We start from the raw sequence: 26,821 nt of genomic DNA, 5'->3' as shown, positions 1-26,821 counted from the left end.
CTAACCAAGGATGACTGCACAGGGTAGGGACCAATGGTGGGCTTATATTATTGTGAGGGTGGCAATGTACCTGCGGGTTATTTAAAAGCCATTTGTAAGTAAGTAAGGATGACTGTAGTAAATTGTTTCCTCTTGAAAATTCGCTTTATGTTCATTACTAGTAGGGTATATTTTGATATTTTTAATAGTATTTGTATTGGAAGATGTGAAGAGTTGGGTAGATTGTTATGTGTTCTTATACTGGTTGAGTGAAAGAGAAGGCCTTATGGCCTTAACTCTGCCAGTAGAAATAAATAAATAAATAAAGATATGTCAGTGAAGTATTTATGTTTTAGATTTTGTTCTGTCAGTCAATATAATGTCTGATATGTTTCTATTGAAGGCTGTTTAGCGCATTTTGTATTTCACGGCTAATGTAACTTGTTGCAGGCTGTAGTCTATGCTTCTCCATCTGCTTTATGGATTGACAAGTACTTTATTCATAATCTTGACAGTGCTATGGTGTATTTGTATTATGTATTTACTTGTTCTTTACATACATCCAGATGTTATGTGGCCTGTTATGATTGTTATCATTATCATCATCATCAATTTCATCAACAACTTTATTTCTACTTTCTCACTTGAGAAAGTATTGTGAAGATGCAAAATACCGATTTCGAGATTTTCGCGGAAATATATATTTTTAGCACCATTGATACAAAAAAAAAAAAAAAGAAGTAATTTTGAACATGAACATTCTCCCTCTCCCACGTCCCCTTTTCTTTTTCAGTGTTTTTAATTTTCTACAGGGCACTACTTTAAATTAAATTCAAGGGTCATATTTTTGTTCTAGGTGCCCTGGGGGACCTCGAGGGGTGTTCAGCAATAATATCATCAGCATCAGAACTGAATGTGTCACTGAAAGCTGAGCAGCATGAGAGGTTTCTGGTCCTTCTGTTGGATTCAACGAGCAAGTACAAGCCATTCAGAAGGACTAAGCAACAGAAACGTCTGCATAGACCATTACAAGTGCCTTCGTTCCAATTGAAGTTCTGAACTTAAATGTACCTAACATGGAAAAGTAATTATGTACCTATTATAAACACATTGTTTCATTTTTTGTCTGATGATTTCAAACAAATAGGTCTCCTAGAAGCAAATTTGCTTATCGAATCCGAAAATGTCCTCAGTTTTTCTCCATCACGTCAGAATTTTCACTAATGGCGAGAATTATGTGAAAATGCAACAAAATTATGAGATGTAGATTCATTTTCCGGGCTGAGAGGCAGTGGTCTATTAGTTGGTTTTATACCAGACGTTTCGTCTGCAACTGCGGCAGACATCTTCAGTGGAGTGGTATCCGAGGTCGCAAGACTCTTCTCGGCGTACCTGAGGCAACTGAGGTACAGGTACGCCGAGAAGAGTCTTGCGACCTCGGATACCACTCCACTGAAGATGTCTGCCGCAGTTGCAGACGAAACGTCTGGTATAAAACCAACTAATAGACCACGGCCTCTCAGCCCGGAAAATGAATCTACATCTATAGACTCCGGCCGTGAAAGCCTACACTGCAAAATTATGAGAATTAGAATAATTTTAAAATGTGTTACAACACAATACAATATCCAACAAAGAGAAATAAAATAATTCTGTTAACAATACAAATGTTTGCTTTTTGTTTATGAGTTGAATTTCTGCCGTTTAGGCTCATATAGCTAGTGAAACCGTCTCTCTTCAGCATTAAACAGAAATTCGCCTTCATATACTTAGTCCATTTTCCTTGATACCTCTTTTCCATTTCCTTTATGTCTTGGTGAAATCTTTTACCTCGCTCTTCACTTAAACTACTCAGATTTTCTGGGAAATATTTCAAATGCGAGACTAAGAAATGCACCTTTACACTCATATTGCAACCAAATTTTTTAATGCTATATAGCATGTCATTCACAATTTGTTCATAGTTTGGATTCTGTACATTTCCTAAAAAGTTAAAGGTAACATTCTTGAAGGCATTCCAGGCCTGTTTCTCGCACTCGTTCATTGATTTCAAATTCCTTGTTCATCATTAATAACACGAAAATTCCGGCTGTAATTTTTTACATATACTTGAAACTTTCACTTTTCCTGCTGAGGACGTTTTCTAAATATTTCATTAGGCATAATTTAATGTGTAAGGGGAGGGGGGCGCAACACCTTCTTTGGATCAACTATGGGATTGTATTTTATATTTTTTGGTCCTGGAGTATACACATTTCTACAAGGCCACTGCTTTTCTTTCCCAATGTTCGTTTCTTACTTGACTGTCCCATTTGCAAAGAAAGCATTTTTGTAAATCCAGATTGTTGACCTAGAAATAAGCCAATTACTTTGAAATCTCCACACAGTAATCAACCATGATCATTGTAATAGACTATCTATCACCAATTTTATGTTTCCGTAAGTCTCCTTTAAAGAAACAGAATGCACTATAAGGATAGACGAGTGTAACAACTTCTTTTATTTAGAGGAGTCTATAAAGAATCTCCAGTCAGAAGCTTTATATGTAATGCCGAAAAAGTCATTAAATCAAGAATATTATTATAGTACATTAGTTTTAAAGGGGGTTTCCTCGACCACATGATCCTTCACAATAAAGGAAAGAAGGGGACTGCCTCATTCTTACTCAAAAAAGGAAACGTGGTTTTACAAATATTCTTGATTTCCCACAGCTTAGGTGATTTACCCCAACTACAAGGGTAGTAAACATTCTAAAACTTCTTCTAACATACTGAAAGACTTTATGATAAAATATTTTGTAATGTAATAGTATTTTTAAGATCCGCTACTTGCCACTTTTCATCATTAAAAATTATTTTATATATTTTTCCCCAAAATGGCCAAAACCTACTTCTGCCGATTTTATGGAAACCTGACGTGATAGAAAAAATTGATGATATTTTTGTACTCAGCTTCAAAAACTACATAAGAAACAATGTTTAATTTGCAATCATAAATTTCATGCATATCAGTGTATTAATTGTTTGCTCTGAATAAAGGAGTAATTAGTTAATCTTGTTTATTTTAAAAGTTGTCTTTTGCATTTAACATGTATATGCCAAAATAAACTTCGTGCTTACTGTGGCTTTCTTGAGATCTAGATCAATCATGTCAGACTGAAGCGTTATGCCAACCTTATTGATAGGCAACATCTTAACAGAGGAAAAACCGAATTCATCCAAGTTACAGATATGGGCAGATGAAAGGGAAACTGACATAAATCTTCAAACGTTTTCCAAACACTGGTGACAATAACACTCTCACTTCCAAGGACGTTGTAACCACCTTAAGTTAGAATGTTCAGAACGTTGCAAAAAGTATTTTTTAATGAAACATCCACGCTCTGGAAGGTTTATTATTTAAACCTGGATTTAATTACAATACACAACTCAACCTTATAGAGTGCAAGTGTTTCGTTAAAAAATACTTTTTTCAACATTCTAACTTCTGGCAGTTACAATGTTGAGGTGATCCAGTCAATTGTATATTAATATGCTTAAGCAAAGTGTTACATTAGTGTAGAACTGGCGCTAAAAGGCAGTGCCAAACATAATTGAAATCAATTCATTTTCCTTCCATAAGAACAGTATGTCTTTAGCGAGAGCCATCAATGTCTCTGAAATGGGCTGTGTGACACCTCTGGTCTAAATTAAAATGTACAGTAATCACTAATATACAGAGTGACTCAAAATAACACCGACAACTCTCAATATGTTTTACATGATAATTTTTTAAGCAGAGACCCATATCTAGAAATACATAGTTTGGGTACTGTGAGATGTCAAAGTGTGATGATGCTTCGGATATAGTAATGGACGTGTGTTCCACATTTTGTCAGTAAACATCCACCAACACAACAGCAGCATCACATCAAGCTTTAAATTATAAAATGGGTTCGATTTGTCGACCTCAAACTTGATTACAAATCGTACAGAGATTGGCATATGCAGTCAAAGACGTGTGGTTGTGTACTAGGTATTTCAGTTGCTGCGTGGATTTGTGTGGTAAGGTCCTCTGATGTTACAGGAGTCTCGTACACCATATCTTCATAGTCGAGAGGCGTAAGACAAACAGCTGCCCCTTATCATTGCCATCCATTCTGCTGTATGCAAGCAGGATATCAGTCATTTTCATTTTCGTAGTTGTGTACTGATACATGTCTTACTGCTGTCAACAAACTGCCCGATTAGGATGTGTAGCATGGACTATGGAGTGATGTCGCTCATGTGCAGTTAGTTCATCCATCTTGCGCTTATGGCTAATGGGTTGCATAACTACCAGGACGCCAAAAATAATAGGAACAAATTTTGACACCCCATTGCAGTCAAACCACGCATTTCAGGACATGGGTCTCCTCTTGAAAAATGATCAGTTTGTTGTCCTGTACAGCATACTAAGAGTTGTCGATATTATTTTGAATCACTCTGTATAAATACAGCATATAAATCAGTTAACTTGGCATATACCTATTTATGTTGTTTCCCTTTATTTCTCTAATCTTAAGGGAACTAAAGGAAAAAACAGAAATTTTACACTTAAGCTTCAGTTTTGTAATTGCATTCTCTTTATTTAATGTTTCCCCCCCTCCCCCAAATTACACAGGTTGTCTGAGACGATAAAATGATATAGCGATGGTGAAGCAAGCTGTAATAAAATGTAGAGCAATAAGAGTACTGCAGCTGTCACGTTGTCTCAGACTGTGTGAGATATCAAACCTTGGGTGATGCAATACTGCATCTGGACCTGACTAATGAATTTTACAAGACAAATGTTACAATTGGTAGAAAACTGTAATCCAATACTAAAATTATCTAGAACATAAAAATAACCAAGTAAAAAATTATGGGTGTAGCAGATTTATAACCCCTTTAGCATAGCAGAGGTATTAAAAAAATTAACATAACCTTCTTATAATATTCCTAACTGCCCCAACCTAAATCCTTATTTCAGTCCTACCATACACCAATTCCACAGATTATATTCTTTGTGCTTTTTCATACTTCTCGTTGGCATAGTTAATATTGACATGCTGAAAGCTGTGCATTCCTTAGTCTCTTAACCCTTCATCAGTCTCCAATTGTCTGGCGTTTCTCTGTGTACTCTTGACATTTCTCCCCTGTTTATTATTTTCTGAAGTCTCTGAATTCCTATTTGTCTCTGCAGTGTTGTACCAGCCATGAATTTCATTGCTAATTTCACCGATTTGCTTGCTTATAACACTAGCTCGTTGCCCTTCCATTGCTCTGTTCGACTATTCATCTTCAATTATTCAACTTTGGTCCAAAACTCTGGTCAATCGCAATTCGTTTCACACTATTCAAGATCATATATTTTTCCATTAATTTTTAATTTGTCTTTAATTCATAACTGCACAATGTCTTTCTTGCTGTTTTTAGAAATGGTAACAATTTTCTTCTTCTCATTTTCAGATCTCAATTTTGTCCCTTTAAGGTTTTTCAATTTGTTCATAATTACTTCTTTTATTCTTAAACTTCGAAATTTTACTAGTACTGGGCACATTTTTCCCCTTGCCTAATCTGTATATTTCTTTTATGTGGACGTCAACTTCTACTTTGAATAGTTCCATATATAATACAATGGACAAAGATGAGAGAGAGAATGTTTTTTCTATTCCCCAGGTGGATATGCACATTTGGACCATTTTTGCTCCTGTGTATATTGATTCATTAGGGCTTTAACTTGATGTCTGATAGCCTATGCCAGCTAACCATGGGTCATTTTATTTTCTCAATATGTGAAATATTTGTAGATGCTGCAAGAAATTATTTCGAATTTTTTACGAAATATATATATATATATATATATATATATATATATATATATATATATTTTTATTCCTAAGGAAGAAGTGTCGGTAGAAAAAAAAGGGAACAACTTTGAAAGATTAAGCAAAATCAATTAAATGAACTACCGGTACTCGAAGTATATGAAGTGTGGAAATGTTAAAGAGTAAAAGTGATTTTGGTTTTTGTAACGAGAGGTGGGAAGGATTGTAAATGTAATTATAGTTACTCTAAGTGTGATAGACACTAAAAAAGAATGATCAATATTCAGAAAGATGAAACAGATCAATAGACTAAACTGTATTAAGAAAAGTAGAGATTTCTATTGCTTAAAGTGTGAGAAGTGCTGAGATGTGGGTATTGCAGTTATTTTAGTAAGACCAGAATTCAAGAAGGAACTTTAGTGGAGTTGATCTGTGAGGAGAAATAACATAGTAGTGATGGTGAGAACAATAGTTTGGGAAATAGATTCCACATCAGGACATCAATAAAATTATAGACTAATGTAGACTAATTAGAGAGGTATGATGTGAAGGTGCACTACAACATAATTATATTGACAATAAATACCATATATCAATGGTGTTCAACAGCAACCTCATATGTCAAGATATTCAATTTTACAGAAGAAAAAAAAAAAAAAATTTAAATGTATGTACAGTATGTATTTACACTGCAAGTGGGCAAACACCCGATGGCAGTGATAACTTAATTACTTACTTACTGGCTTTTAAGGAACCCGGAAGTTCATTGCTGCCCTCACATAAGCCCACCATTGGTCCCTATCCTGAGCAAGATTAATCCAGTCTCTATCATCATATCCCACCTCCCTCAAATCCATTTGAATATTATCTTCCCATCTATGTCTCGACCTCCTTAAAGGTCTTTTTCCCTCCGGCCTCCCAACTAACACTCTACATGCATTTCTGGATTTGCCCATATATGCTACATGCCCTGCCCATCTCAAACGTCTGGATTTAAGGTTCCTAATTACACACAATAATTACATATCTTGATAACGAACAAATATCTGACATGAGGGTATTTAAATCTCTTCTTGTAAGTTTGCATCTATGCCTGGACATAAGATGTGTTTGCAGAAGACTTTCATAGGGAAAACTGAAATCTCATTTCGTTCATTTTTTAACATACAAGGTTGCTGTTCAACACTATCCATATAATATCACATATTTCCTAAGAGAAATAATTATTTACAGAATATTTCTACTTTTTGTTGCGATTTTAGTCCAAATTTTAACCGTCCTCCAGCTAGAAGATACACAGGCAGGGAAAGGAAGTCCCCCTCTTAAGAGATTAATGATCATTATTTAAAATACCCTTTCTTTAAGCATGAATGAAATTCCAGACGCAATAACTTACAAAAGGACTGGGAGAAAAAACTACACAATGTGAAAAAGAAAAATGCTTGAAATCTCATTTTAAACCATCATCTTTTAAAAATTATACCACTTAAAATACCAATTCTAATAAAAAGATAAATATTAGAAATGATTACAATATATGTGAATCTATGAAGAATTGATGATATACAGTAACCTATAATATTTATAAATCAGATTGTAAAGAATGTCTTTTGCTTGCAATCCAGAATACAAAAGTTTTATCTTTTGATTTGTAAAAAGATTTCATTTATGTTGAGCTTTTAAATTATAATTCAAGAAAATAAACTATAAACAGTGACTCATTACAAACATGACAAAGGAACTGAATTGTCGCAAAACCCATAAAATGTATGAGAAAGTATGTTGTCATGACATTTGATTTGTTGTTGTATGATATACTTATTTCACCAGCTTACATCACAGTGCCATCACCTCTTGGATACATATTCTGCTAAAGTTTTTTTTTATCATCTGGCTATTACATAATATGTTGTTGTTGTCGTTTTCTAATGCCAGGCGTTTGACAATAAAGTCATTTGACCTCTTGCACTCCAATATTTTTCAAAGATATTATCATGACCAGCCAATGAAGCACAGATTTTGAGGTGTTCCGAATCCATTTCTTGGTTTGAGTTGCACAATGGGCAGTTAGGGGACTGATATATTCCAATTCTATGCAGGTGTTTAGCCAAACAATCATGGCCTGTTGCCAATCTAAATGCAGCTACAGACGATTTTCGTGGTAAATCGGGAATTAACTGTGGATTTTGATGCAGAGAGTTCCATTTTTTCCCTTGGGATTGTGTTATCAAATTTTGTTTGTTGAAGTCTAAGTATGTAGATTTAATAAATCTCTTCACAGAGTAATACGTAGATTTAGTAACAGGTCTGTAAGTAGCAGTGCTGCCCTTCTTTGCTAAAGCATCCACATTCTCGTTTCCCAGGATTCCACAATGGGATGGTATCCATTGGAATACAATTCTTTTATTGAGTGATATTAATTGAGAGAGCATTTTAGTTATTTCTGCTGTTTGAGATGAAGGTGTGTGTTTAGAGACGATTGATAGAATAGCTGCTTTGGAGTCTGACAATATAACTGCATTCCTAAATTTATTGATGTGGCATAGAAGATTCCTGAGACATTCACTTATTGCAATGATTTCACCATCAAAACTTGTTGTTCCATATCCAAGTGATCTATAAAGTGAGAAGAGACAGCACGTAACACCTGCACCGGCACCTTGTTCTCTGGAGATCAAGGATCCGTCGGTGTATAAATGAAGCCAGTTTTGTGGAGGGTACCTAATATTAATTGTCTCTAAAGACAATTGTTTCAGTATTTCAGTGTTTACTTCTGATTTCAGTATTTCTTCTGTTAAATTTAGATTATATTCTATATTTAATAGAGTTAAAGGGTTTTGTTTAATTTGTAAGTTTTCTTTTAAATTCGGGATATTGATTTTCTGTTTTAATTCTTGAACAATGGATATGAAACTTTTTTGAGTTTTCAATCTACAGAGAGGACTGTATGAATGCCGTTTCCTGGTAATCCGATAAGTTTTTCATATTGAATCAGTGCTTTTTCTTCTATTGTCATTTTGATACTGTTAATATTAGTGAGGAATCTCATAGAATCTATTGGAGTTGTTTTGATTCCACCAGTAATGAGTCTGAGAGCTTGGTTTTGAACATATTCTATGTCGTTTATGAAAGATGAAGTAATTAAAATTTCTCCGCAGTATGTCAGCACTGGCTGTATTACATAATATAAATGACCTTGATCACTCTTCTACCATTTCATCTGTTTCACCGCCCTTCTTTTTCTACTTACTCCCTCCCTTCCTCATTTATCCATCTTATTCTTACTAATATCATTTAATTAAACACTTACTTTTCTCATTTCCCTATTAATTGTTCCCAACATTGTTTACATTAAGTTAAACTCTTCCATAGTTGGCATCCTATTTTATTCACTTGAATCACTAACATTCACTGATCACTTATTCCAACTAATCTAATCTATATATTTTTCGAAGTACTATTTTCTACACTTTCATTACATTTTCACCTCCCACTCTCTTTATTATATTTGGATTACTTCTTACTTTTCATCACTCCCTGGCTATTGCTTGTGTCTTTCTCATCCTTTTCCCTTGCCTTACCATCTTTTCTGTCACCATCATCATTTTCATTTTATCACTTTCCTATGTTTTGTCACTCGTGCACCAACCTCTAAAGTCATAACTTTTGTGTCCTTTACTTCTTTCCACTGATGTACCTCTATTTGGTGTTGCTGAAGTTACTCCATCCCTTCCACTTCTTGCAGAATCTTGACTTCTTATCTCACTTTCTTCTTCTCTCTGTCCCTTTTGTAATTGCTGACCCATATTTATTCTTCCTGCTCTTTTTGCAGTTCTCAGCTCCTCTATGCTGTCCTTTGGTTTTCCCCTGTTGACATGGTGCCGCCGTCATTATTTTAGTGTAAGTCTCTTCTTTCTTCCTCAATCGCTTGTTTCATAAAATGCAAAGGAAGGAAACCCTTCAACTAGGGAAGTGGGATTGAGGAAGAGAGAATGAATATACGACGTAATAATTCAATTCTGTTTATATAACTTTTTTTTACAGTGTATGTACTTATAAGAGAACATGTATTCGTTTTCCTTTTTCCAACGAGAAATAATCATTATAAACTCGTAATATCCATTCATATTCACTGAACTATGCAACACACAAATCTAATTTCATTTTTTGTGAAGAGTAACTGAGATGTTTGACGCTTAATCACTTATTACAATACAAAACAAGAGGACAAAACATAAGCTGCCTTTGGTACTGAATGAATGTAGAATATACTGTATTTCAACAATACTTGCCATTAGAGTACAAGTTTGAACACAAAAAAGATATTTTTATGGGCTGTTTTGGCAATTGTAAGAACCACATATTGTAAATTTAAATAGGTACTAGTTCTATTCTTATGAGGCTATCTTTAAAAAGTAAACTTAATGAGAGATATCATTACTGACGAATCACAGCCCTGATTTGATTCCATAAACGTATGTATGTATGTATGTATGTATGTATGTACATGAAATTTCTTTCGTAGTTGGCCTCTTAGATCTGACTCTCGATTACAGATAGACGATAAGACCAGTATTACATGTTCTGCACATAGAGCAGATAACAAAAGTTGTTGTGGGTCAAGAATATAAATTACATTTGCTCTAGTTATGCCATGCACGGATAATTTCATGTCATTTTTCTTTCTGAAATATTTTATGTACGGACATCTTTGGACATCATGCTAATAAATTGATTTGATGTGAAAACGAACCTCACTGCACACCCGCACTACATTCACACCATTCTTTCTTCGTCTGAACACTTCAAATTCATTTTTAAATATTTAGAGTTATTTTAATGTTGTCACAATTACATCATCTTAATTATCTTTACTAACATTATTTATTCCATATAAACTGTCAATTTAATGAAATAACCGACTTTTTTTCATAGCCGATTATGATGATTTATAGTACTTCTTGCAACTTCTAACATTTGGCTGCCAATGGTTACAATTTAAATAATATCTGAATTGAAACTTTCCACTGTTTTATACAATTTTTTTAAATTTTGTTTTCATAAATTATCGTAAGCATCCCAGTAAAGTAAATGTATTTTTGTAATTAAGTCTTCAGAAGTGCAGTATTAAAAAAAGTTCTTCTGATAATGACAGTTACTGCTAGACCCCTAATCCAGTCAATTACTTTTTCAGTATAGTGTTCGAACAGAGACAATTTTAGAAGAAAGCAAAAATGGTGTAACACGTATGATTTGGCATGAAATACTCTTCTTTAGTCCATACTGAAGATCATCCTTACTGCATTTCTTTCCATTTCCTCTGAAGATGGCGGAGGTTACGAAGAAGGAATTGAACAATGTATGACTGCATAGTGGTATAAGAAGGTCCACTTTTATTAAATCTGGAAGTGCATCATAACACATGGTTCTGTTGGCCAGAGCGTGCCAGAGATACTTTTCCTGCTTCACACCCAACAAAGTGAAGAATAGTGGTATAGTGAACAGCTCTAATGTTGCAGCCACTGCAGGGTAAGTGAAAACTACTCAAGGAACTGCATTTCTTTTTCACTATGTTATGATTTATAACTACTACAGCAAAATTTTCAACTATATGTTTTTCTCTGATCATAGAAAATTCACAAGGATGGCAATTTATTGCATAAGGAGAATGTAAGTACATTCAAGCCTTCCTTCAGCTAAACATACGCATATATACTGTATTGTTGAAGGAAATATAAAAACTGATGCTATGATTGCTAACATACAAAAGATGAAGGCATTATCTTTATATTTCACAAGAGTAATGGTAAAGCTAAGATCTTAAATATCTACATGTAAAGCTCTCTCAGGATTTAATAATAAAATGTACGAACTAGGGATTAGCAACTGGATCTTTACATCTACATGGAAGGCACTTCATCCCTGCAGCTTGTTTAGCACATAAACACATACTGTAACACAATATGCTACACAATTCCATACAAGTGAACCCTCTTCTGTTGAAATAGACAAGTTTTAAATGTAGGGATATTACATTCATGTGTTGAGATGTATTCAAATATATTAATAAAAATAAACTATGCTACAGAATTATTTAGCTTTATTTTGTAATTACGTGATTCTAATTTTATAGTGCTCTTTCTCATTTCATTCTTTACAAAATTACCGTACCATTCTCAGTTAACATTCACCTTTCAATGATGTCAGTAGACATCCTACTAGCAAGAGGCCAGCATTTATTATTGTTATTAATATCAATACTGGCCATGGAAGACCACGTTTATCTTTAATGAAAAGATGGAACATTTTGTGCCTAATATTTTTATATGTCCTCTTCAAACATTTTCATATTAGACCATAACCACACATACAGAAGGCAAGATAAATCTACATGACATTCTGATATGTATTTCCTACAAATATCACCAATAATAAATAATATAATATAAGATGTAATATATTCAAATTATAACATGATAAAAAAATCCATTTGTGAGAGCAAATTGGCAATATATCAAAGGTATGAGGCAAACAATACACAAGTTAATGCCAACAGACTATTGTTCATTCATCTGTAACATTCTAACAATCGTTTGTTTACATTCAATTCGTTTACCATTTTGAATTTAATTTTATAAAAACATTGTTAACAGATTAAATAGGATAGGTGACGAAAAGCAGATGGGCAATGCCACAGTGTTATCTGTTCATAGCACCAGGCACATTAAATATTCTCCAACGAAACAATACAAGTTTACCTGTGTGGTGCAACCAATTATCAATGTCTGGTGCACTTTGCTTACCATCAGTGAGGCGATCTAATAATCCAGTGCAATTTATCATCCTGCTCTTGCTGGGAAACCTTAATTTCCTCCCCCCATGTCTACATATATACATATATTATGAATTCTACATAGTGGACTGTCATATATTTACAATTATGTTAAAGGAAACTGTGCCAACATAGAGATTCCACAGAAAGGTAGCTGTTACGTGTCACTCTTCTTAAGATATTAAGGCCACTTGCAGACGACAATGTCAGGCCATTATCCACAATAATATGTACCATATTGCAGGGCATCTTGAGCACAGTACAATATCCATTCTTTTGCACAATGTGATACGGTTAATACAAGACGATTAAATCAAGTTTTATATGCAACTAATATCTCAATTTATATCAAGGTTCAATTTTTTTTTTTTACAAGTAACACATTTAACCTCGTTAGCAATGGTAGATCATCAAACAAGCAAGTCTCTGACGTAAGGGTACAAATCATTTAAATGATTGAGAATTGCAATTCTGCAAAGCCACATTGCTGACTACTAAATAAATAAGAGTTACCTTCAAGTTAAAAAAATTATATCTTTTGTTGAAGAGATCTGCAGCAGTCCATGTAAATCAGCAATTGCAGACAGTTACGAAACACGTGATGAACACAGCCATCATCATAGTGCTGCCTACTGTTTGTGATCTTCCACGCCCTCTGACATCCCATAGAACCTTGGCTAGAAAAAAAAATTATTTCATTTCAACACAAATTTATTGGACATTCATAAACCACTAACCAACATACCAAGATGAAAGAAGGAAAAAGAAAATGGAAAAAAGTTTTCACTACAAAACATAGCAATAAGTACACAAAATGCTTTGACAGGCAACATGAGTGACTAGTTACCCACAAGAAGACACTTTAGTCATTTTTTCACTTTGGAATTACTTAAACAATACAATATTAATAAAGTTAACGAGATTTAAGCAAAAGCAATATAACAATGGCACTATACTGAATTATGTAACACATCTCAAAATAATAAGAATATAAGTGTCCTTGAAAGTCATATATCTTGTTTCTGTTGTATTGTTTTGTCTTAGTGCTCTTATGATTGATCAACTAACAACAGGAAGGGATAGAAAACACCTAAATATAGAAAATTCAGTTTAAGCGAAATTTTAGTCATATTATGTAGTCGAATTTTGTCATATTCGTCATTAAACTGAAACTCGCAGATTTGAAACCTATTCAAGGGTTATGTACTGGTTGGTGCATAAGTTCGTAGTGTTTTTGTTTCACGTGATGGTACATTTGATGGTACTCCAGTTGCTATGGGTTTATTTATTGATTGTCATTTTTTATTTGAAGTTCAATTGTTGTGCTTGAGTTTACATATTCCAGTTTTAATTTTTGCATATAGAGTGGAGTCGTGGACACTAGAAAATGGACTGTAAAGTGGAGAACGTGGAACATTTCCGAGTATTCTTCTTTTGAGTTCAATAGAGAGGCGAAAGCAGCAGAGATGCCAGAAACATTTGCGCTGTGTATGGGGACAATGCTATCGGAGAGAGCACGGCAAGAAAATGGTTTTCTCGTTTTAATGAGATCGTTTTGACATTAGTGACACTTCACGTTCAGGAAGACCTTCGGGGTTTGATGAAGACCGTTTAAACACATTACTCCACAATGATCCATGTCAATGTACCCGAGAATTAGCAAATGTGATGAACTGTGACCATTCCACCATCGCGCGACATTTATTGCCACCAACTGAGACGTCTTGCACAAGCAATCCAAGAAAAATGACCAACAAGACTGCGTGAAGTGATACTACTCCACGATAATGCCTGCCCGCACTGTGCTAACCCGACACAAAACACTATCCAGGAGTTGGGTTGGGAAGTCATTTCATTATGACAAGTGTTGTATTGCATGTTTCCACGTATTCACTTTTTTTTTTATGTTCTAGTGATATTTAACTTATTTTATATTTTTGTTTTCATATTTTCCGATAATGGTATATCTCTAATGTGATAAGTTGAGCTATATATAATCATAATTTTCCTTACATTGTATGCTTTGTACTGCACTATTTTATTACTACTATTAGTATCAGTATTACTATTAGGCCTGTTATCATTATTATTATTACTACTACTATTCTTATTTATTATTATTATTATTACTACTACTATTCTTATTTATTATTATTATTATTATTATTATTATTATTATTATTATCATCATCATCATCAATAATTGTCTTATTTTTTTTATACTTTGTATGCCTCATTTATTTTTGACCTGCTGTTCACATTTTATTATGTTTTTTTCTTTCTTTCTCTATGTTATATATTATGTCTGATTTCTTCTTACTTGTTGTTTACATTTTATTATTATTATCTTATTCAGTTTTGTGTGTAAAATTGTAGTGTACTTTGTAAATTTGTAGTGTTTTTGTAACGCAGTTTTTACTCCTGGTTGATAATTAGAGAAGGCCGTATGGCCTTAACTCTGCCAGGTTAAATAAATCATTATTATTATTATTATTATTATTATTATTATTATTATTATTATTCACCTGATCTTGCATCCTCAGATTTTCATATTTTTTGCTCTCTATCGAACAACCCAAGGAACTCCCTTTCTGGATGAAAATGCACTCCGAACATGGTTTGACAACTTCTTTAACTCAGGCGTGGAATCGAAAAACTACTCCAGCGTTGGCAGACTGTTGTAAGTAGTGAAGGAGAATATACATTTGTTGGTGATTAACTTCTCTATCTTATGTGTTTAAACTTATAAAACATTGCTATGCACCAACCTAATATTTTGAAATGCAATAACAAGTCTTGGAAAAGCTTTCTTCAGAAGGGAAGTAAAGTACGTTTTAGTATGTGAAATAATATCTCTAAAATGAGAGAGTTCAGTCAAAATTTTAAACTTCTGACTATGCCAAAATTGAACACTGCTAATAGTCATTCTCGTCTTTGAGCATACTGCATTCAGTCTTATTTATGCCCTCACTTCGAAAATGAATGGAGGTATTGAAAATCAACTAAACAGCTTTAGGATCATTCCAGAACAGTAACATTTTCTAGACAATCCACTTAAAGATTGACTGATTACCATGACTACCATAGATTCGAGCTTCACAAGTTTGGACTCAGTTAGGGCAGTAATTCCTTATTACGCTTCCTTAGGATGGAAAATGAAGCTAGAAAGCATGTGTAATAGATTTACACGCTGTAAAATAATCTTGTTTCTGGATTAAAGGGGTCTGGCCAAAATGTATCAATTTCTTGCTATGTAAAATATGTAATTCAACTATGCTGGCCACCATCTTCGCCTATCATTCTATCATCGGGGTTATGAATTTCTCCTAAGAAATGTTCCACATCAGAAATAATTCTTCACACACCAGACTAGAAGAGAGTAGTGAATTGTTTAACACTAGAAACTAACTTCATTATGATATAGAAAGTTAATATTTAATAATAATAATAATAATAATAATAATAATAATAATAATAGTTTATTCCAAAACAATCTCCTGAACTTACAGGTTGCCAAAATGACAAGTCATAACAATATACGATATTAATGGTAATAAATGACTAACAATTTAAAAAGTAATATAAAATCATAATTTTCTACATGGTAGGCCCAAAGACCTGTTCCGGCTCAGAGAGAATCTCTCCATTTGGTTCTAAGATGACCAACATCTGTATGACCTTCTGATTTATAATGTAGAATTTTTTACTTATTCCATTAGGATCCATTCACATTATGTGATCATACCAGCTGTTTTTATTTAAAGTAATTTTTAAATTTAGGTTAAATATATTTAGCCTATTTCTGATTTCATTATTGATCACTTGATGAAGCAAAGTAAGACCAGTAAATTCTTCTTGAAAACTTCAATTCACTTGTTTCAATTTTCCTTCTGTGGAGGTCCACACCTGTGGAGTAACAGTTAGCAAATCTAGCCGTGAAACCAGGTGGCCCGGGTTCGATTCCCAGTCGGGGCAAGTTACCTGGTTCAGGTTTTTTCCGGGGCTTTCCCTCAACCCAATATGAGCAAATGCTGGGTAACTTTCGGTGTTGGACCCTGGACTCATTTCACCGCATTATCACCTTCATTTCATTCAGACGCTAAATAACCTAAGATGTTGATGTTACAATAACCTACTAAAATAAAATAAATCCTCCTGTGGCCAATTGTCTGAACTATCCATTAGCATTGTGACAGCCATCACTTTATAAAATTTGTGTTGTGTCGATTCAGGTTTTGTTTCTCAGAGTTCTGTGTACGAGGCCTGTCTAAAAAGTATCCGACCTTAATTTTTCCCGCGTAAAGTTGTGATTCTAAGGCGGCGCCACTGTGCATGGTGGAAGGAGGAACTGTAATGCGCATGCTTGAATTTTTTCACCGCATTTGCTTGTGCCAGTCACTGGCTGGTGGTCGCCAAGTAAGGTGCTGTTCTAGGTGTTTGTCGGATTTAGTTTTCTCGCAAGATGACTGAACGAATTGAGCAAAGATACTGCATCAAATTTTGTCAAAAGCTTGGTGATTCTCAAAGTCAAACAATTCGTAAGATTCAGCAGGTGTTTGGGGAAGATGCGATGGGTGTAACACAAATTAAGGAGTGGTTCAACCGATTCAAAGATGGCCGCACATCAGCGGAGAGTGAGCAGCATTGTGGCAGGCCCCAAACTGCTCGGAGTGCAGCTGTTGTTGAGAGGGTGCGAAATTTGGTGATGGCAGATCGTCGTTTGACCGTGCGGGAGATTGCCGAAGAGGTTGGAGTGAGTAAAGATTCTGCACATGCAATTTTGTGTGATGATTTGAACATGAACCGAGTGGCTGCGAAATTCGTGCCCAAGTTGTTGTCCCTGGAACAAAAAGACCTCCGTCGTGACGTTGCACAGGACCTTCTGGACACCGCCAACACTGATCCTGGGTTTCTGAACACCGTGATAACTGGAGATGAGTCATGGGTGTACGGGTACGACCCAGGAACAAAAAGACAGTCGTCGCAATGGAAGCATCCCGAGTCTCCAAGGCCGAAGAAAGCGCGGCAGGTGCGAAGCAAAATCAGGGTGATGCTGACTGTTTTCTTTGATGTCCGTGGAATTGTGCATCACGAATACGCACCGGAAGGACAAATGGTGACAAAGGAGTACTATCACGATGTTCTCTGGCGACTCCGTGATGCAGTTCGGCGCAAAAGACCAGACATGTGGACGGCGAACAACTGGCACTTGCATCACGACAACGCCCCCACACATTCATCCCAATTGATACACACTTTCTTGGCCAAACATGGAATTACAACCGTTCACCAACCTCCCTACTCTCCAGACCTGGCTCCTTGCGACTTCTGGTTGTTTCCAAAATTGAAGACACCACTGAAAGGATCCCATTTTGAGAGTAGAGAAGAGATAATGCGGAATGCGACGACGGAGCTGAACACCATTCCAAAAGAAGACTTCCAGAGGTGTTTCCGGCAGTGGAAGGATCGGTGGGCTAAGTGTGTGCAAGCACAAGGGGCCTACTTTGAAGGGGATTAGGGTCCCAACCCCGTCAGGTATTTGAAATATTTTTTCTGGCTAAAGGTCGGATACTTTTTAGACAGACCTCGTATTGTACCACAATATAAAATGAGTTACAACAAAAGTAATAATAAATTGCAATTCAAATAAAATTCAATCTTCCCTTTTAAAATGTTGTACATCATCCTTATTGTTTAAGAGGTTAACATACTTATCATGTGCAAACCTGGCCAAGAGATGGCTTTTTTAAATGTGGTAAGAGTCTATAACAAAAATAGAAGGACCAAATTAAAATGTATAATTTTTAAGTATATCAAATTAAACCCTATTAATCATCATTCTCAAACAGCAGGCGATAATGAATTCCATCTGTATTACTCTGTCAGAAATAGAATTCTTAATACTGTGAGGCTTAAGGGTCCGGAAAGTATTAAGATGTCCATTTTTGGAGGTAATGAAAACTGCTACAGACTTATAATAAAACATTAATATTTTCTAGATCAGTATTTCTCAAACATTAAGGAAGAGGGACGCAAGATGCCTTTATCATTTAACTTATTTATTTTGGGTTCATAAGACCATTTTGTGTATTTTGTTTACAATGACTACCGTTTATTTCATATGAAGAGTCCACTGCAAGAATGATGGATGTCACTTTCTTGTCGAAAATGAACCAAGACTGTCAATGCATAGCTTAAGACATAATGAAGGGTACACGGGAAAAGCGATCAAGGTCCATCAAAAATCGAAATTGAGTTAATAATGCTATCTTGTAGTGGAAAGGAAGTACTATCATGTGGTCTAGCTAGTAATAAGAAATCATCGTTCTTGACATTCCACTACGTCAATTTCTATTAAATAAACACATAACAAAGTATTAAGTGCTTAAACTTTAAAATTCGTTTTTCTCGAAACTTTCTAAAATGGACCTTGATCGTTATTCCCGTGTACCCTTCATATAGAATGTACATACAGAGTTACTGTATATGGCATTAACACTGATCGTCATTGTCCAGTAATGAACGGAAAATCACAGTTAAGCTTTGAGCACTAAGCATTTCAAACTTTCAATTGCTTCTCCTGAAAAATGTATTCCAAATGACATCCATCATTCTTGCAGTGGAATCTTCATATGTAATTAAAAAAATAAATACACAACAAAAATTAAAGAACATTGTATCCTTTCATCAACTCAAGCAACACATGAACTAAAATACTTGGACTATACACCAGAAAATGGATGGGTAGCAGTCAGCATATTTTTTTAAACAATTTATTGTGAGTACTTTCAGAAATAGAGGAATAGAGTTGCTCACGTCCGTGACATTCTCTCAAGTCACACGTGCAAAATGAGCCACTGAACTGAAGGAAGAAGCACAGCAGTGCAGAAATCCGAGGCAAGAAGCGAAATGGGTTAAATGATCTCAAAACAACTATTGCTTTCAGAAATAAAAAAAGATAAGTGTCACTTCGAAAATATAAACACAAGCATGCTTTATCTCCATATGTCCCATTGTGCTTTCGTCATATCACGTTAAGTGTTCAAGGTATAGAAATGAATAAACATTATAATGAAAATTAAAACATTAGCCATTTTTTATTGGGAAATGCAAAGCAATGCTTTTAGCTCTGGGCTTACTTATGACATAAGTAACTCATGTATGACCTACAATATCAAGAAATTAATAAAAGTTTGGTGCATGTCATTTTCAAAAGTAGAGTTTTTACTTCAATTGCTTGTGGACCAAAGTATTACAGTTTTGAACCTAGTCAAAAAGACAAATTTTTACAATAAAAAAATCGAAGTACAGTTTCTTCCAGAATAGAAGGAAAACTGGAGGTCCTATATCACATTAAGTTTGAGACAGACAAAAGAACTTTATAGTTTTCGATCAATAACAAATGTGTATCAAAAACAATACTTTCAATAATTGTTGTATTATCAATCTATCAGATGACAATGTCAGTTAACCCCTGATGGTTATCTTTAGGAATCATCTGAAAAGTTCTTCTGCTAATCATCACTCTCGCCTTCCATCACTGGTAATAAATTCTATCTGAACAGATACATGACAAATGAAATTTAGCAGAATTCTAATCAAATTTCAGTTGATCATTTCCAGAGGCAGTGCAACCAACCAAGTTTGATGCTTTTATCACTTGATCATGTAACTTTGCTTCCATATCTTAAATTATATACTAAACATGCTAATATTATAAACAATTACACTTACAGCTTACACAAATCAGGCAAATATCAAGCAGGTTAAAAATAATTCCAAAGTAACAGGAATTGAAGTAATTAAAATCGTATGAACATACAATTTCCAGAATAGAGCTGTGGAAGTACTAAATAAATACCAACTGTATCATAAATATGTAAACAAATTTGCATTTGGCATGCCTGTTGGTATCTGAAGTTACTTGAGCATGCAGTATTTTAGCGAAACCCAAAATTGATTCTAATTACAAATCAAACTCATGTTATAGTGTACAGCTATGAACAAAATTCAATAAAAAGCATTCCAGTATTTACTCCTTCACATTTTAAAAGAAACTTTTCAGACTATGTCACCTATCATATGATTCTTTGAATTAGTTTCTTTCTCTATAAAGAAGAAAGCTGATCTAGATCACACTCTCAATGAATGCGTGTATCTGTTTTCATCTCATGAATAAGTGAACCCACTGGATCTCTTTAGGCTGATTTCAATGTCAAGCACCATGATGAAGGCAGTATATCAATGGTTAGTAGCAGTGCTTTTTTCCCTGGCGGAATGTGACATTCCAGCACCTTTTTGTTGCATTTTTCATCACGGAACCGAAAAATGTATAACTATGTTTTTAACATAATTTTTCTTCAAATTCCGCTTAGTCCTTGAAAGTCTTAGTTGGACGAAAAGGAGATTGAAAACGACAAAATTCCCGTGCACTGCACAGTAATCACCTGCCAGTCTACTATAAAATATTTTACAGAGTTTCACCATCTTTTTCTCCAGAAGAAAAGCACTGGTCAGTAGTAATACAACAAGTACTTGTGATAGATTTTCCATTTGTCAATAATAATGGAATCAAGTTTCAAAAAATTAAAACAGCAGCATGGCATGCACACAGCATTTTGATGTTGAAGTTTTAATTTTAATTTCTTTTTTTTAAGGACTGTGTAATGTAAGACATTTAAGTTTATTTTTAGTTCATGATTATGTATACATGTTATGGACCTCTATAAAAATGTACTCACTCTTTGCAAGTCCATATCTCGTGACATTTGACTTAACGTGACAATTTTTGGCACTGACAGAGGGTTATGGTATGTGTTCGAAATGACCTCCACCAACTTGTACACAACGCCCATGTGCCGAGCTGCACACTGAACTACGGCTGTTAGTGTATCTGGCATAATGGCAGCACATGACTCTTCGATTTTTGCACGTAGCTCGTCAATTGTTGCTGGTCCTTGACGAGACACGTCATTCTTCATGGTCCCCCAGAGGTGTCAAATCAGGAGACCGAGGTGGGTACTCAACAGCACCTCTTCGACCCACCCACTGTCCGGGTAGAGTTCTATCAAGGTACGACCTGACATCTCGACGATAATGAGGCAGTGCTCCGTCTTGTTGCATCACCATACAGGTTTTGGATGGCAGGCACAATCCTTCATGGTTGGCCGGATCTTTCCTTGTGAACATCTTTAACTCGAATGCGGGCAATTGTTCGACGTGTTCCAAACTCTCTCTGCCACTGCTGTTGTACCTCCTTAATGTTCTCGTACTTCCAGTATTGGGGTCCAAGGGACAGTGATGCATAATACATGATCTCATCAAATGAGATCACTTAGCCTCTCCTGTCCACCTCTGAGTAACCCTGTCCAAGGTTGTGGTAACCAATTCTTTCGGCAGACTGGGTCAGTGAACTAGCGAGAGACAGCAGTCCTGGAAGAGCTGCTTGGGGGTAACCCTGAGATTAGGTCTTCTAGGATGATGTGAATTGGCAGCAGGGTTCACATTGGGGTTGGTGGCGGAGGACGGCAGCACCCGAGGCCCAGTTAGGTGGCCTACTGCGAAAGGGCAGAAGGATCTCTTTAACCAAGGTGACGGCAACCTTCTAGGAGTTGGGTCTCCGAAATCAAGTTTCCCTGGTCATCCAGGTTGGGAGTTGAGCATGAGACTAACAATCTCACCTAGTAAAACTTTTATCATTGAAATCCTAATGAAAGATGCCAAATTGATAAAACCAGGAACCAACCGAGCAAACGCACCATGGCTAGCATCAGGGGTTCATGTTTCCGTTTCCTTGCGCTTTTCTTCTCGCTGGACGCGCGTGCAACCAGACGCGACCAGACGAGTGCCACAGTATGGTGGTGCATTTGACTATTAACTTGGAGAACTACATAATAGGGTCGGTCTGGGTGGCGCAGTCGGTAGAGTGCTGGCCTTCTGTGTCTGAGGTTACGTGTTCGATCCTGGTTCAGGTCGATGACATTTAAGTGTGAAATGCGACAGACTTATGTCAGTAGATGTAAACTGGTATGTAAAAGAATTCCTGCAAGACAAAATTCCGGCACACCAGTACCTAATGCTGATATAACCTCATCAGTTGTGAGTGTCGTTAAATAAAACATAATTTACGATTTTACATGATAGGACTTATTTTATAGTTAAAAGCAGAGAAGCACCTTTCTTAGCTAGTTGATTCGCTTCCTCGTTTCAAAGAATTTGGCAATGAATTGAGATCCATTGCAATGAGACTGTTCAGCTTTTGATATGATTTGTTCGAGAATTTGTTGACAGTTGTGAATTTCTACAGATGCAGGGAGGTTGTATATTACCAATCGATTGGATAGCAACTTTTGGGTCTGAGAGTATTGCAGCATTTCTGAGTTTTCCTACATGTACTAGCTCCATTCTGTTCAGCAATCCACATGATCTCTCCCTCAGCTCTCAATAAATGAAACAAAACACAATAATTGTAGCATTTTTGTTTACCATGGCCTACTTCATGATTAAATTACAAACCATAAATAGAAATGGAAGATAGCAGTCATTTCTATTTGCCAAGTGACTTTTGTGTCGCACAGTACATATAAACTGACGAATTAATTTATAGTTTCCAATTAAACTTTCATTTTGCTACCTTAATACTACAACTAGGTAACTGCACTTTTGCCTGAAAATGAGTTATCTACATTTCCTGAATGTTTGAGTGAGTTTTTGTTCCATATTCTTAATATTCTGTTTGTAAGAAACAGGTATGATCAAAACAGCTAACATGTGTAATGCTACAATTAGGTACCTTCACTTAGCTACTTGTAGCATAATATTCAAATCAGCTTCCTGTAAATTTATGAAATTTGCAGTTACCTATTTTTTTTTCTAAAGATGTTATTAATTGGTCCAACAGAATAATATCTGTTATAGTGACAATTAATATTTGAGGAGAAAAATCCGCTCCGGCACCAGGGATCGAACCCAGGTCCTTGGTTCTACGTACCAAGCGCTCTGACCACTGAGCTATGCCGAATTCAATCCACAGCACCGGACCGAACCTTCCTCCTTCAGTGTTTCCCTTTGTGGCCTGACTCCAAGTTAGGGATATGTGTTGACGTATATGTCTAGTGTCAACTGCCATTATACTAGGAGCGCACTCAGCTGAGTTGACTTGAAATATAAACGTCAGCGTAAACGCCTAACTTGGAGTCAGGCCACAAAAGGGAAACACTGTAGGAGGAGAGCTCAGTCCGGTGCTGTGGATTGGATTCGGCGTAGCTCAGTGGTCAGAGCGCTTGGTACATAGAACCAAGGACCCGGGTTCGATCCCCGGCGCTGGAGCGAATTTTTTTCCTCAAATATTAATTGCAGTTACCTAGTTGTAGTATTAAGATAGCAACTTGATTCGTGATAAAATTAGAAACACTTTCCACAAAATTCCACCTAATGAGGCATTCTTCCTTCACATAAGTTGAAGACAGACATTAGAAACATTACAAGAATTTGGTGTACTTCAAGTACATATCCAACAGGACTTTCTTTCTTTATCTTTTTGCTTCCTAACATGGATTATTACCCGTTGTTTCAATGTTGTTCATGTCCTATGGAATTTTCTTTGTCTCTTTACAAAATACATAATTTGGTGATTCGAAAACTCCTATTCATAACTGGGGTGCTGAATGATCACATTCTGTTGTTACTACTGTACTAAGTTACCACCTTCCTTGGAAGTCCAGGCAACACAATCAGGTTCATGAATATTGAAGATTCGGTACATTTGACAGTGAAGTTTCTAATTGTTTACATTTTCTATTTAGTATTAATTTCATGGAAGGACAGTGCAAAAATCTATTTCAATACTGTTCCTGTCTCCTTTCCCGCTCCCCATCTCTCCATTTGAATTTCCACCTCTCTTTCCATCTCTATTTCTTTCTTAATAGTTTGTCTGCTCTCTGATTTGTATTAAATCCACAATGTGCTGCATTCTACTGCACATTATCATTTATATATTGATATTTTACTTTACTGATTAATTTTCTCTCTCAATGAGGATTTAGAAGAGACATCTAATTCTATTCAAGATATTTTATCAGTCAAAATAACTGTCTTCATGAACGATCTGATTCTAAATAGTAACTGTCTCTATGGTTACTATTTCTCCAACAAAGTTAGTGCCAGTTAGATCCGAGAAAGAACATAAAAGTTGAAAATTTCACTATGTTCTGCTATTATTATTCAATCTACTGTGGCTGAATAAGATAACTAGCAGCAAAAATGAAAGTGCTTACAATATAATAAATCAGAATTACAAATATCAGTCTCAATGACTGAACAATGCATCTCTCTGATTCTAAACATAAATTAAACTTCTTAATTTGTATCTGGATACAGACATGCAAAATTTACCTGCAGCCAAAACATTCAAATATTTTGACAACATCTGATTACTTAACTGCTACTCATACACTGATGTCTCCTCGAAAAGGGTTGAAAATTTTTTGGTATTTCTTTCCTCTTGTCTCTGTATCATAAGGTTAACACATTTTTTTTTTTTTACAATTTCTGGGTACATATAAAATATAATTTCAACATTTCTGTTACATTGTCGTTCACTTATATAATTTTTACGCAATTTAAAGAATTAAAATACTGGTACTCATTCTATTTACAGACTAAATTACTGTTTTCTTTTCAGAAGAGGGAATTTTTTTAAGCAGGTCTTCTTCGCTCATAGATACCGTTTTTCAGCAAATTCCTGACAGGTCATGTTGAATGAAGCATGGCTTGAACACTTTCTAATCTCTTTCTGGATTTTTGGGATATCCATCTCAATTGAAGCATTACTTCCAGGAAGACACAGAATAGTCCAATCAATAAGGAATTATTTTCTTAGAAAAAAAAAAAATTAAAATTCCGCTCCATTTTGAGCAAAGGGTAGTATTTTACTTCATTCAACTTCGCCATTTTCTCTGAAGCCCACATATTTCTTCAAGCAAGAAATCACATCAAATTAATTATCTTCATCCAGGTCAAGTCTGCATTCGAAGAAAAGTAATGCACTGTTTCTTCTCTTTCTAGAGTAGGTTTCAGCAATATAAGTACATTTCATAGACATCTTGTAAATAACACAGGCACTGGGATATTCAACAGAATTTTCATAAGAGCCATTTCTTCTGAAGATGCCTGGAAATTGTGTAATTGATGGCAGAATAATTTTTTTTTTCTTTCCTGGAGTTCAGTTTTTAGATAACAATAAGGAAGACTCAACTACATCATCACCTTCAGTTTTGATTATGAAATCATGATAAAGCTGCAAAGTCACATTAGCAAAATTTATCATAGCACTGTGCAAGGATAATTAAACCATATTAATACTAGCAGTGAAAATCTGAGGATATCTAGGGAAAATTATTAAATTTGGGGATAAGAAAGCAAAATTCGTTGACTGTCCCCAGAAAACGGGGATGTCTGGTAACCGTACTGTATCACAGACTACGCAATTTATAAAACTAACAGCAGCCCTTCAGCAACCACATGACTTTTCTTCCTCTCCATATTCCAAGCTTTAATTAAGAACAGTTACTTTGTAGATCACAAAAGTTTTATATTCATGTCATATAAAAGAAGTCCCCAAAGTTTATTTTTAATTGATTGTAAGAGTTCATTTTATAATATTTGTTCTTGCATCAGTATTAATATTCAGCAATAAATCAATGTTTGAAGACTAAAAAAGCTGTTGTGTGCATTCGGTATAAAGCTAAATTTGAGAGCAAATCAGAATTCTAATATAAAAATGAAAAATACGTAGCTAAATGTTCTAGCCCAAGCAACTCACTGTACTTACTTCACTCATGGACTGAGATGAAGCAAATCTGGAAGATGACATGGTATACTTTCTCTCTTAAGGGGAATAAAACTGGGCTGTCATGTAACTTCTGGAACCAACTTTAATGGTGAAATCTGGAAGCCATTGAAGGTAAGTGACATATAATTTTATTTTAATTTCGACCAATTCCTTTCAGAAACAGAGATATTTTCTGAAAAACCTTACACAAGTATAACCTTACAAATCATCAGTGACTCCATACTATTGCACTAATAAAATGTAAAGCATAATGACCTTACTTAACTCTGGTATTATTAGGTTGGTGCATAAGTTCGGAGCGTATCTGTTCATCATCACAACACTGCGTTGT

The 26,821-nt window shown here is 35.2% G+C and overlaps 1 protein-coding gene and 1 non-coding gene across 6 annotated transcripts in view; one reads left to right on the top strand and one right to left on the bottom strand.

Moving 5' to 3' along the window:
* Nucleotides 1-9,812: 9,812 nt before the first annotated feature.
* Nucleotides 9,813-26,821, bottom strand: part of LOC138691046 (pleckstrin homology domain-containing family F member 2-like) — a 48,239-nt gene continuing 31,230 nt past the window's right edge. For 4 of the 5 annotated variants that reach the window (XM_069812699.1, XM_069812702.1, XM_069812703.1 and 1 more), the window contains one exon: nucleotides 9,813-13,315. Coding sequence is in view for 1 of the 5 variants with exons in the window: in XM_069812702.1 (XP_069668803.1) it covers nucleotides 13,268-13,315 (48 nt within the window). In the remaining 4 variants the exon portion in view is untranslated. Of the gene's footprint in view, nucleotides 13,316-26,469; nucleotides 26,586-26,821 lie in introns of all 5 variants that reach the window. The other variant, XR_011329733.1, reaches the window with a different exon arrangement.
* TRNAY-AUA (transfer RNA tyrosine (anticodon AUA)) lies at nucleotides 23,894-23,966 on the top strand. The gene has a single exon. It is a non-coding gene; the product is annotated as a tRNA-Tyr (tRNA).

The sequence above is a fragment of the Periplaneta americana genome, chromosome 16 (assembly GCF_040183065.1).
Source record: "Periplaneta americana isolate PAMFEO1 chromosome 16, P.americana_PAMFEO1_priV1, whole genome shotgun sequence".
NCBI lineage: Eukaryota > Metazoa > Arthropoda > Insecta > Blattodea > Blattidae > Periplaneta > Periplaneta americana.
The sequence above is the reverse complement of the archived record's forward strand: the minus strand, read 5'-3'. Positions and strand labels throughout refer to the sequence as shown.